This window comes from Dipodomys merriami, unplaced genomic scaffold (genome assembly GCF_024711535.1).
Source record: "Dipodomys merriami isolate MVZ:Mamm:240054 unplaced genomic scaffold, mDipMer1.0.p SCAF_19, whole genome shotgun sequence".
NCBI classification, from domain to species: Eukaryota; Metazoa; Chordata; class Mammalia; order Rodentia; family Heteromyidae; genus Dipodomys; species Dipodomys merriami.
The window spans coordinates 18,956,559-18,967,878 of NW_027203270.1; the positions used below are offsets into that span (position 1 = coordinate 18,956,559).

Consider the following 11,320-nt stretch of genomic DNA (forward strand, 5'->3'; position numbering starts at 1 on the left):
AGGCCACCTGATTTGGTTCAGGACCCCATAGTCCAGATTTGAGGACTGGAGAGATTTATTGGCATAAGGGCTCTGCAGACCAAGGGATTTGACATCAGGAATCTTGAGTTCGAGCTCTGGCTTGATTCTGACTTGACTATCATTTCTCCAGGTCTCTGGGTCCTCCTCTAGGAAAATGTGTATTCTGTAACATGTATGAGACTTAAGAAAGATGAGGTGGGGGGAAATGCTTTGAAGACACACATGTCTAACCAGATATGAGGGAAGTACTCAGATGCTTCCAGAAAGCCTTTATCTAAAAACATTACACATAGTCCCCACCCGAGGCATAGTTTCCAAAAAAACAGTCACTCTGATCTGTCTTTGTCCCACCCATCCCCACCCTAGCTTTGGGATTTCCTACATTAGGTATTTCTGTCTGTTAATTACAACTCTTCTAAGCCATCTGTCCCCAGACCATGTCCTCTGCTTCTGCCGCTCCAACAGTTTCCCAGAGCTGGACCTGATTGATACAGCACAGCACAGCACATCCTTTGATGTCTGGAGGAGAGCCAGGCTGGACTTCCAGATTCCCCTGTGTCTCCATTGGTCAGCCTTATTCAAGACCTCACCTTTCTGGGTTTGATGTATAAAGATCAGGGTTTGAATGTAGTGAGTGCTGTTGTAATTCATAGGTGGAGGGTCAGGGTCTGGGAGGGGAATCAGAAATGTGAGTTCTTGGCTGGCTAAGTCCCATAATGGAGCCTCCTTCCTCCAAGGTCTTACCAAGGTCCCCACCATTCTGTCCTCTGCAGGGACAAGTGCCAATTGACTACCTATAGACAAGGCCATCAGAGACCATTCCTCAGAGGAGACAAGAGCACTGGGCCCAGAATCCTAGGGGACTGGCCTAAGAAGGTAGCAATGTACTTGGCTTTGGCCTGAGCCCTCCTGCCTCAGTGCCCTCTGATATGCCCCACCTCACTTACGAATTTCCTGTCTCCCTCTTCCCATCCACAAATCCTAATGATGGTGGAACTCTTTGTCACCTCCTCCCATCCTAAAGCCCTTCGAGGGCTGTTTCAGTAACATACCGGAAAGCTGACGTTCGAGTACACATATATTTTATTAGCCATAAAACAAAAGGGTCATGTGCCCAGCATCTTTTATAGTTTAATAGCCCAGAATTATTCCATCTCTCCCCTTCTCTGCCCTGAGCGGCTCCCTGCCCCTAAGGGCTCCATGAGGGCTGGCATTCAGGGAGCTCCATCAAGGAGGAGGTCTTCTAAGATGGCAGAATAGTCTCACAAGCTTGGGGGACAAAAGAGGTAAGGATCAAATATCCTCACCATGTTTTCCTTTTTAAGACTTTGATAGGATTTGCTATAGACTGGCTTAGCTCAGGATGCAATCGAAGGGCGATTCTTTGGCTTTTAATCTGCTGGGTGAGGGCGTTCTGCAAAAGACCATAGGTGCTCCTCCCTCTGCCTGATGAAAAACAGGAGCCTGGAGGCCTGTGGGGGAGGACTTGGGGGCGGGGCAGGCAGTTCAGTCCTGCTGGAGGATAGGTAGCTTTGGGAAGGGTCCTGGGGACAAGCTACTGTCTGTCCTACCCCTATCTCTTTGGCTCTGCCCTGTGTCTTAGCCCTTGTCAAGTTCCCCTGGTCCTGAACACAAAGGTCAGTCATGCTGGGGCCTCTTCCATCTGTGAAATCACAGGGTTCTCCACAATCGAGGAGACTTCTAGGAAGGCACTGCCTCCAACCCAGGGTCATCATGGAAAAGAAACTGGAATGGGGGAGACCCTGGGGCCAAGTTCAGCTGGGATGATGGCAGATTAGCAATCATCTCTACTCAGAAATAGGCCCTGTGCTCTCTTCCATGCCTCCTGGCCTGGTTCCTCGAGCCAACTCGAGTCCCAGGCTCAGCCAACTGCCAGGCACGAGGCCTTCAGTGGGCACAATGGGGTACATGTGTGCCCCTCCAAGCCCTTTCACCTTGCGCATCTCACCCTTTAAGGCCTCCTGGCTTACTCTTCCTGGAGAAGGGGTTCTCGGTCCCCTCCCTGCACCCTCTCATCCTCCTCTTTTTCCATGCATCCCACAGTGGCAGCCAGCCCAGCCCCCACACCACCCCCAACCACAGCAGCCCCAGTGGCCCCCACTGCTGCCCCCGCTGCCACCATCCCAGCTTCGGCAGCTAGCGCGGCTGCTGCCATACCAGCCCCCACCACACCCCCTGCCAGGCCCATGAGCCCGGCCCCCACAGCGCCCCCCACAGCAGCAAGGTGGCCACAGAAGCGCATAGTGTAGGAGTCCATGAAGGCCTTGGCCTTGGTCTGCAGCTCGGCCTCCAGGGCCTCCAAGGTCTGCTCTCGCTCCTTGCACAGCAAGGTCACACCGTGGCGGGCCAAGATGGCATCCTTCTGGGTGGACAGGAGGGTCCTCATGGTGTCGGGCAGGACCCGGAGCGCAGAGAAGATGCGCTTGGTGGCTATGTCCTGGATGACATCGAGGAGGAAAAAAAGGTAAGCTGGCCAGGAGACCCCAGGCGACCCCTCTTTGGGGTGGGCCCCACCTGGCCAGATCCTGCCCCCCCCCAGCAGGTCCTGGGGCTCACCTGCTGCCTCACAAACTCCTCAAATTCCTTCTTGGCAGCTTCCACCTTCCTCAGGTCATGCAGCTGAGCGGCCATCTGTCCACGGGAAAGCCCAGGCTGCCTCCCTCCTTCCTCCTCAGCCAGGGCTGCTGCCTGCTCCTCATCTCCGCTCCCAGGGTGCACAGGCTCCCATCCCACCCCCAGACCCCATCCTTCCAGGGGAGGGTGGAGGGGGGCTCTGTACCTCATCTGGAGAGCTGAAACCAGGTCCTGTCCTCCCCATCCAGCCTGACAGGTTCTGCAGAGATAGCACGGCCTGGTCAGGGAAAGCAGGGACCTGCTGGGTGCTGGGGTTTCCAGGGAGTTTTCACACCTTGATCTCTTGAGCTAGCTGTTGCCCTGTGAGCAGGCGTCTGTCCCCCCTGGCCACGGTGCGCCCCTCACTCCAATACCCCTGGCAGCGGCTCTTAGCATGTTGAGGGGCTGTGCTCAGCACATCTGACACGTAGGCCCGGAGAAGTTGACCAAATTCATCTTCTGCATCTAAGAAAGAGATTCTTCAGGCTGAGGAGACCAAGCCTGGCTGACATTGGGTACCCCTAGAGGGCTTCAGGGAAGCTGTGAGGAGCAACTCCCAGAAATCTTGGCCCCTGAGGACACTCACCCCCTCCTGGGCTTCCTGAGCCTTTGTTCAGCCACTGCCTCCCAGAAGCAGGCAGCAGGTAGCAGCGGGCTCGTTTCCCTAGGAGCAGCTCCTGGACCTTGGGGTATTTGCTGGACAACTTCTGAAAGATGGATTGTAAGGAGCTCTAAGCCAGAGGAGCTACCTCCCTCTGGGAATCCCTGTTCCAGACCCCCGCACCCCCCCGCCACCCCTCCCCCATCACCTGTTCTGCTCCTCCCCCTCTCTCTGCATTGCTCACCGGCAGGATGTCACCCACGTGCCCCTGCCCTGTCTTGCTGGAATGGGATGAGTCACGAACTAAGAGGTCCAGGTGCTGGAAGAGAAGAGGTTCTAACCCTAGTAGCTGGCAGGGGGAGGGTGTGAAGGTCAGGGCCGACAAGTGAGGGAACAGGTGTCTTACCTGGATCGGTACCATCCCATAATGCTTGCCCATCACCTCAGCCACATGAACAAACATCTGGGGATAGGCATAGAGAAAATCAGGGCTGTGCTCCAAGGGCTTTGATTCATTCTCCTGCCTCTCCCTGAACTGGGTACCTCATGCTTTATTTACCCTCTGCCCTCAAACCCACCCACCTACCAGTGCAAGTGGCCAAAATGGAGGGTACTAGTTTCCTCAGGTCCAGCCCTCCTGGCCTTCTAGGTGATGCTCAAGCATCAGAGGACACCTTACCTCCAGATAGCCCAGGTCTGTGTCCTTCAACTCCTGGGAGGTGTTCAGGATCTAGAACCAATGAGAAGAGCATGCTAATGGCTGTAGGGCCAATGCCATGTGTTGGGAAGACCCAGGGCTCCCAGGAAGTCTGTGGGACTGGGAACAAGGCTGGGCCCAGCCCCAAGGCCTCTGGGGCCTGAAGGACTACACTCATGACCAGGCAGGCCTAGGAAGCCCCTGTGGGGTCCTCTATGGACCTCCACTGCCCCTGGAAAATATATTTCTAGAATAACCTATCTTCCCACCTTCACTAACTGGGAGACCTTTCTCCTTTACATTGGTATCCCCAGAACCTGCAGCAAGCCCATTTCACCAAAGCCTTTGAGATGCCCCCAGCCTGGAGGAAGTTGAGCTGGAGAAGGACACGTGGGATGGGTGTGCTTAGTCTGGGGCCTCTTGCACCTGGTAGGAGCTCAGCATCATGGTGAGAGCACACAGCTTGATCCTTGTCTCTCTGCTCAGTTCCGGGCTCATGGTGTCCCCCGTGTCCACCAGGAACACAGCCACCTATGCAGAGGGCAGGGGGATGAGACTCAGGGCAGGCTTACCTCTCTCTACCACATTCTTCCTCTTGTCACCCCTGAAGATCTCTCTCTCTCTAACTCTCTCTCTCTCTCTTTTCTGGTCCTAGGGCTTGAACTCTGGGCCTGGGCTCTGTCTTTTGCTCAAGGCTAGTAGTGCTCTACCACTTGAGCCACAGCGCCACTTCTGGTTTTTTCTGAGTTTATTGGAGATAAGAATCTGATGGACTTTCCTGTCCAGGCTGGCTTGGAACTGCGATCCTCAGATCTCAGCCTACTGAGTAGCTAGGATTATAGGCATGTATCACCGGCGCCTGGCACCTGAAGATCTGATCCCCTCCTCTTCCTCTATTTCTGTTTCTCCCACTTCTTCTGCCCTTTCTCCCTTACCTTCTTCCCTTCTTTCCCCAGCAGGAAAGGGTGGCTCCACATCCAAATGCCCCTGGTGAGCCCACTGGCACCCCACCTGTACCCCTGCAAGGACCCTTCTCCTCCTTTGGGCCAGTTGCCCTCACCAGACTCCTGCAGGGAGAGAAAGAGCATCCACTGGTTCATGCCCCTTCCCCACAGACCAGGCTTCAGACTCCTGTCCCCAAACCAGAGCCAAACTTGGGGCTCCTGTCTCGATCCCCGACAGCCTCCTGCCAGCCCCACCCTCACCAGGCCAGGCAAGCCCCGGAGCAAGTGGTCGAGGAGGAAGGACTTCCCTGAGTGCTGCTCCCCCAGGACGGCGAGGAGGCAGACTGGGGTGTCCCTGGCCAGCGGGTGCTTCAGGCAGCGGTTGATGGCTCCCATCCTGAGGATGAGGCCGCCAGAGGCATTGATCCGTACCAGCAGCAGCCGTTCGGCCCTCACCGCACACACCTCCTGGGCAGGACAGAGCAGGGTTCCGTGAGCCTCCCAATGGAACTCCAAGTCTGCAGTGTGTCCAGCCTGGAACTTTGTGCCTGCCCTGACATTCTAGAATAAGGCCAAAGCTACTACCTGCCCTCCCTCTGTGAGGATCTGACCAGAGATCTTGGAGGACCCCAGCACCCCACTGCCCTGAAATGAGCCCGGGTCCCCACACCTGCAGTACAGGGGGTAGTGGCCGCTGAGGCAGGAGCTTCATCTTCTCCCCGAGGCTTCGGAGGCCTTTCTTCTGCTTGCAGATTTTCCGGCACTCAGGACAGCAGGGTGGCTCGCAGCCGTGGATGCGGTGTGTGCTGAAGCACCGGATGCAAAAGTCATGGCCACAGTCCAGTGAGATGGGCTCTCGAAGCCTTTCCAGACAGATGGAGCAGGTGGGTGGTTCCCGGGGTGCTGTGGGACGGGGCCCCAGGCCCAGCTCCAGCTTGGGGAATGGTGCATGGGCCCTGGGGGTGGAGGGCAAGACAAACCATTGGAAATTAGGACGTTATCCTTGTTACTCAAGAGGTTGAGATCTGAGGATCAAGGATCAAAGCTAGCCTGAGCAGGAAAGTCCATGAAACTCTCATCTCCAATTAGCCAGCAAAAAGCTGACGTGGAGCTGTGGCTCAAGTGGTAGAGCACCAGCCTTGAATGGAAAAAAGCCAAAGGACAGCGCCCAGGCCCTGACTTAAAGCCCAATTACTGGCACACCCTCCCCAACAGAACAAAGCAGGATGTCTATTGGGTCTCAGAATTGGAGGCCATCCCAGACCTTCCCAGCTTTCCTTGGCCCTTCCGTGACTGGACAAAGCAGTTCCCAAAGGGACTGAACTCTGTCCATTCCTCATTTCCTTGAACCCCAGGTCCTGGCAGCCCAGAGTATGGGGGGTGGGAGGGGGAGTAGCAGAACAGTGAAAGTAAACCTAGATCTTCCATCTCAGTCATACAACCCAAGCAAGACCCATTCCCTGCCAGAACCCCAGTTCCTGTCCCAATGGATAGAATGGCTGGTCTGGGCATGGGCCATCTTCCAGCATGATGTACATGCAGCTTCATCAGCCCAGTGCCCAGTGTTCAGGAAAATCCTGTCCCCAGCCCTTTGACAGCAGGGGTCCCTCAAGTCTACATCCCCTTCCTGCTGGGACAGTCAGGAAAGGGTGGCTGCCACCTGGTGCCTGGGCATCCATTCTGTAGCTGAGCAGATGGCTTCAGTTCTTGGAGGATTCCTTCAGCTCAGCTCAGAGCATCTGTCTCTCAGAAGCACCCACTCCATCCCCCTACACAGACTGCTTGATCAGGCCTTGAACTTCCTCTCCTTGGGAGAGCCTTTCTGAGCCTTGGCCACCGCCCCACAGCCGCAGGAGTCCGTGCTCCCAGACCAGCCTTTCCAGCTGACCTGCCAGCTCCACTGCACCAATCCCAGCCCGGCAGGCCCCTTCCGCTGCTCACCAACTGTTGCTGCTGCTTCCCATGAAGCTCCATTTTCTCTCCTTGAAGATAATAAATAAATAAATAAATAAATAAATAAATAAAATCTAGAACAGAATCCAGACTCCTGTCTTCAGCCTGGGTTTTGAGAGCCCTTCCCCCACCCTCCCAAGGCCCATCCCCCATCCCAGGTAGCTCCTTCTCTCCCCCCACCCCCACCCCCACTTCCTCCCCAGATCCTAGGACTGAAGACTTGCCCGTTTGCCAAGCCGATGACAAAAGGAAGTGACCGACAAGGCGGGTCTCGGCATGAGAGGCTGGGATGGGAGAGGGTCTGCTGCGGAGAGGGGAGAGGAGAGCGGAGGCCACGGCGACTTCCTCCTGGAGGGCTGGCCGAGCTGGCAGGTGAAGGGTGGGGCTGGGGGGATGGTTTCTCCTCAAGAGCTGACTCCCTGTCAGAGCTGGAGAATAAATGTGCCGGCTAGGTCGGGAAAGAGGAGGCTGCTGCTGGACTCACCCCAGGGGGAGGAGACAGGGCTGCGGGTACCAGGGCTCCAGAAGAGGGAGGGACAGAGCCCGGCTCTGAATCCCTGGCAGAGGCTGGGATGCAGGCACGCTGAGGTGGTGAGTCGCCATGGAGACGGGAGGGAAAGATAAGGACAGGGAGGGGGAGGGGGACGGAGAGAGGGAAGCCGTGTGGGTGTACCCACACAGCAGGAAAGGGCTCTGGGTGGGGACCATGGGCTGACACCACCCCTCCTGAGCTAGTTGGGGTCCTTCAGAGCCCACAGGGTGGGCAAAGAGAAGGGGGCCAAGGAAACCGGGAGAGAAGACAACCCAAGCAGACCTAGAGACAGGGAGGCTAACTGGTCCATTCACTTGTATGACCTCCTTTGCCTGAGTACCTACTGTGGACAGGCTGCATGATACCCCCATGCTGCATGTAGCCCGGTACCTGTCACACTCCTCTAGTTATGCAGCTGCTTCCTGTCCCATCTGCTGCCTTGCTTGGCTCTGTGTGTCTCTTGGTGTCTTTCCCTACCCCTGGCATTTGTGCCAATGCAAGATTGTGAAGATCCCTCTCTGGACCTTCTCCACCATCTCTGGACTGGACTCCTCCCCTCTACTGCACACTCCCCTCTACTGTCCACTGCACAGCCAGCATCCCTGCTCCCACCCCTGTTGGCCCTAGGCTACTCAAACACCTTCCATGGTTCCCCAGCATCATTGATAATTACCCAAACTACCTGGCCTGCCTTCCCAGGCCCCACCCTTCCTCTATAACCTTTCCTCTCACCTCAGCCTGCCCTGCCTCTGCACCTCTGTCTGGAGTTCCCTCCACTAGCTCTCTGCATTCCTCTTCACCCCATCTAGTGTCTTGTTCAGGTGCCAGGTCTCCTGGGGGCCTCCTTAACTCTCCTTCCTGACTAGACATGGCTGGCCCTCTGGTGCTTGTGGCCTGGGAATCTAACTTATGGTAGGTAGCATGGCTGGTCTGGGCTCAGTTCTGAGCAGGGGGCCTGAGTACTTCACTCTACCCCTTCTCTGAGCTCCGAGAGATCCCAATGGCCGACATAAAGAGTTATGTGTGGCTGGGTGTCTGTGGCTTACACCTGTAATTCTAGCTACACAGGAAGCTGAGATCTTAGGATCCTGGTTCAAAGTCAGCTTGAACAGGAAAGTCTGTGAGACTCTTATCTTCAGTCAGCCACCAAAAAAAAGACAGGAATGGAGCTGTGGCCCAAGTGGTAGAATTCCATCTTTGAGCAAAAGCCAAATCAAGTGAGTGTGCAAAGTGAGGCCTTAAGTTCAAGCCCCTGTGCCTACACACCTCCACCCTAGAGAAAAAAAAAAAAAAGCAGGTTTCAACTGCTTCATAGTTTCTAGGTATATGTCACATTATTTCTTTCAATCAAATTTATTCTGACAAGTCATTCATTCATTTAGGATGAATACACTGATGAACTCTTGGTACTTCATGTCTACCACATGAAGGTGAACATGCAAGTACTGGGGTGAGCTTTCTGATAAGGGAGAAGCTGGAGGACCAGGCAAAGGCAGCTTGCTCGGAGCCAGGTGGCTGGAAAGGCCATAAGCCACAGCTGAAGGAGAAACATGAGGTAGCCAACGAAGGCCTGGGGATAAGCAGACATTTCTGGCAGAGATAAACAGCCTACCTGGAGTACAGTTTCTAAAGCTCAAAGTAAGAGCATCACACTGAGATATATACACCCTCTTTTGACATTGTCCTCAGTCCCCCCAAGGACAATACTCTCTGCCAGGCTCAGGAAGTCTTGGTACTGGTGCTCAGTCTTTGATACTGACAGGTGTGGCAAGCTGGACAGGGGCTACCAAACCCCCAGCTGCCTTGGCATTCATGCCAACATTGGCTGCCTTCATGCCTGGATCTTTAGCCTGACCCCAAGGAACAGTAGTCTCCATAACCAGTGGCCCTTGACATTCTTTCCCTGGCCTTCACCAAGCCTGGGTCTGGGCCAGGCCCCAATGAGTGACAACAGGGGCCAGATGATGCTAGGCCCAGGGGTCAGATCTTCAGGTACAGGAATAAGTCTTAGAGATGTGGGACAAGAGCCACAGCCAGGGGCTGGGAAGGTGGCTCAGTGGTAGAGCGCTTGCCTTGCATGCATGAGGCCCTAGGTTCGATTCCTCAGCACCACATAAGCAGGGGAAAAAAAGCTGGAAGTGGCGCTGTGGCTCAAATGGTAGAGCGCTAGCCTTGAGCTGAAGAGCTGAGGGACAGCACCCAGACCCAGAGTTCAGACCCCACAACTGGACCCCCCCCAAAAAAAAGAGCCACAGCCAGAACCAATAGTTTGAGGAGGCCTACTTTGCACATTGAAACACTCATTCTATGTTTTAAGAAGGAAGTATACTCACTTGTGCAATTTCAAATAAAAAGACAGTTTGGTCTTTTTTTTTTTTGGTCCTGAGCTTGAACTCTGGGCCTGGGCGCTGTCCCTCAGCTCTTCAGCTTAAGGCTAGCACTCTACCACTTGAGCCACAATGCCACTTCCAGCTTTTTTTGCTTATGTGGTGCTGAGGAATTGAAACCAGGGCCCCATACATACAAGGCAAGCACTCTACCACTGAGCCACCTTCCCAGCCCCGATAGTTTGGTCTTTAAACTAAATTGGTTGTAGTTATGTTTCCCTTCCTGCCCCCCAGTACTAGAGCTTGAACTCAAGGCTTTGCCTTCTCACTTGGCTTTTTTCACTGAAGGCTGGCATTCTGGCTTTTTTTTTTTTTTGGTCAGTTGTGGGGGTTGAACTCAGGACCTGGGCGCTGTCCCTGAGCTCTTCAGCTCAAGGCTAGCACTCTACCACTTGTCACAGTACCACTTCCAGTTTTCTGGTAGTTAACTGGAGATAGACTCAAGGACTTTCCTGCCCAGGCTGGCTTCAAACCTCAATCCTCAAATCTCAGCCACTTGGGGCTGGGAAGGTGGCTCAGTGGTAGAGCGCTTGCCTTGCATGCTCGAGGCCCTGGGTTTGATTCCTCAGCACCACATAAGCAAAAAGAAAAAAGCCGGAAGTGGCGCTGTGGCTCAAGTGGTAGAGCACTAGCCTTGAGCTGAAGAGCTGAGGGACAGCGCCCAGGCCCAGAGTTCAGGCCCCATAACCAGACCCAAAAACAAACAAACAAACAAAAAAATCTCAGCCACTTGAATAGCTAAGATTTCAGGCATGAGCCACGGATGCTCAACTTTTTTTTTTTTGCCAGTCCTGGTGCTTAAACCAGGGCCTGGGCACTACCACTTGAGCCACAGTGCCACTTCCAGCTTTTTCTGTTTATGTGGTATTGAGGAATTGAACCCAGGGCTTTATGCATGCTAGGCAAGCGTATATACTACCAATACCACTAAGCCACATTCCCAGCCCCCCGCCTTTTTTGTTTTGTTTTTTGCTGGTTCATTGGAGATAAGAGTATCATGGACTTTCCAAGTAGCTAGGATTACAGGTGAAAGCCACTGGCATCCAGCTTGTAGCTATGTCTTTTGGCACGATCCTGCCCCAGGAATTTAGAGGCTATGTGCCAATGAGCAAGCTGGCTGCTGCCCCTCCTTCAGGCCTATGCTTGGTATAGAGCAGCCCAGAGCTCCCCTCACCCAGACTTGGGAGTCACAAGGTAAGGCACAACCTTGCAATACAATGGTGAGCTAACTGGGGAAAGGTATTGAGGTGGGATTCCAGCACAGGGAATGGCATTGGCAAGGGCCTGGCAATGAGTCTGCAGATCAGGGTCAGTGTGGGTACAGAAGGGGCTGGTGAGACTGAAGGGCAGAAGTAGGGGACTGAGGTAGCAGTCAGCTGGGAACAGATTGTGGGGGACAGACAAATGGCATATTTGGGGTTTATTTGTATGGTGCTGGGAATCATGCATGGTTTTTATCCAGGATGAATGTGATCAGAGTTGTGCCTTTAAGCTCTAACTGAAGTGCTCATGGCCATTTAGAGGGGGGATTAAAGGGGGCTCATCATCATC

General features: G+C 54.3%; 1 protein-coding gene across 2 annotated transcripts; it reads right to left on the reverse strand.

Annotated features, from left to right (window-relative positions):
• Nucleotides 1–1,086: 1,086 nt before the first annotated feature.
• Rnf112 (ring finger protein 112) lies at nucleotides 1,087–7,328 on the reverse strand. Of its 2 annotated transcripts, XM_070027590.1 has the most exons (14): nucleotides 7,075–7,327; nucleotides 6,839–6,879; nucleotides 5,568–5,853; nucleotides 5,159–5,365; nucleotides 4,889–5,020; nucleotides 4,380–4,484; nucleotides 3,936–3,986; nucleotides 3,663–3,719; nucleotides 3,501–3,575; nucleotides 3,242–3,362; nucleotides 2,951–3,120; nucleotides 2,822–2,875; nucleotides 2,599–2,673; nucleotides 1,087–2,479 (listed from the first exon to the last, which is right to left on the reverse strand). In XM_070027590.1, the coding sequence occupies exons 1-14, from the start codon at nucleotides 7,126–7,128 to the stop codon at nucleotides 2,009–2,011; spliced, it is 1,899 nt and encodes a 632-aa protein (XP_069883691.1). In that variant the 5' UTR covers nucleotides 7,129–7,327; the 3' UTR covers nucleotides 1,087–2,008. The 2 variants fall into 2 exon arrangements, with proteins under 2 accessions (XP_069883691.1, XP_069883690.1); XM_070027589.1 differs by having other exon boundaries at nucleotides 3,501–3,719; nucleotides 7,075–7,328.
• Between the last annotated feature and the right edge of the window lie 3,992 nt (nucleotides 7,329–11,320).

Coding starts and splice junctions, on each gene's coding strand:
- Rnf112 (XM_070027589.1), bottom strand. CDS start 7,128: ATGCCGAGACCCGCCTTGTCGGTCACTTCCTTTTGTCATCGGCTTGGC. Junction 4,485..4,888: donor TGGGGAAAGAAGGGAAGAAG/GTAAGGGAGAAA, acceptor CCCTCTGCATAG/GTGGCTGTGTTCCTGGTGGA. Junction 3,720..3,935: donor CAGACCTGGGCTATCTGGAG/GTAAGGTGTCCT, acceptor GCCTATCCCCAG/ATGTTTGTTCATGTGGCTGA.